At 61.0% G+C, this 351-nt stretch overlaps 1 protein-coding gene across 1 annotated transcript in view; it reads left to right on the top strand.

Moving 5' to 3' along the window:
* The window catches only part of POLD2 (polymerase (DNA directed), delta 2, accessory subunit), a gene marked incomplete at its 5' end in the record, with an annotated part of 1,898 nt that extends 1,795 nt beyond the window's left edge, over positions 1 to 103 (top strand). Inside the window, 1 exon segment of the mRNA XM_009699186.1 lies at positions 1 to 103. This exon segment is cut by the window's left edge and continues 42 nt beyond it. Coding sequence (XP_009697488.1) covers positions 1 to 103 — 103 coding nt within the window.
* Positions 104 to 351: the final 248 nt, after the last annotated feature.

Raw genomic sequence — 351 nt, 5'->3', positions numbered from 1 at the left:
GACCGCCTGCCTCATCAACCTGCGTGACCTCAGCTGCCAGCCCATCAGCTTCTCCGGCTTCGGCGCCGAGGACGATGATGGGGACATGGAGGTCGGGCACTGACTGAGCAGGCAGGGCACGGACTCAATAAACCCCTGGCCTCTTGGAGGGTCCTGGTGCCCACCACCTTTCTGTCACTCCTGTCTGTCCTCCTGGGAGGGCTGGCATGGAGCTGCCGGGGGCATGGGAGAAGAGAGGTGTTTGTACCAATATAACTTGATTTATTTGTGTAACAAAAAAACTGTGTGGAGGGGACAGGGGCTGTGCCTGCCTCCATGCGGGCCCTGCCCGGGAGAGCGGGACCACCCCTG

This window comes from Cariama cristata, unplaced genomic scaffold (assembly GCF_000690535.1).
Source record: "Cariama cristata isolate BGI_N322 unplaced genomic scaffold, ASM69053v1 scaffold24984, whole genome shotgun sequence".
NCBI classification, from domain to species: Eukaryota; Metazoa; Chordata; class Aves; order Cariamiformes; family Cariamidae; genus Cariama; species Cariama cristata.
The sequence above is the reverse complement of the archived record's forward strand: the minus strand, read 5'-3'. Positions and strand labels throughout refer to the sequence as shown.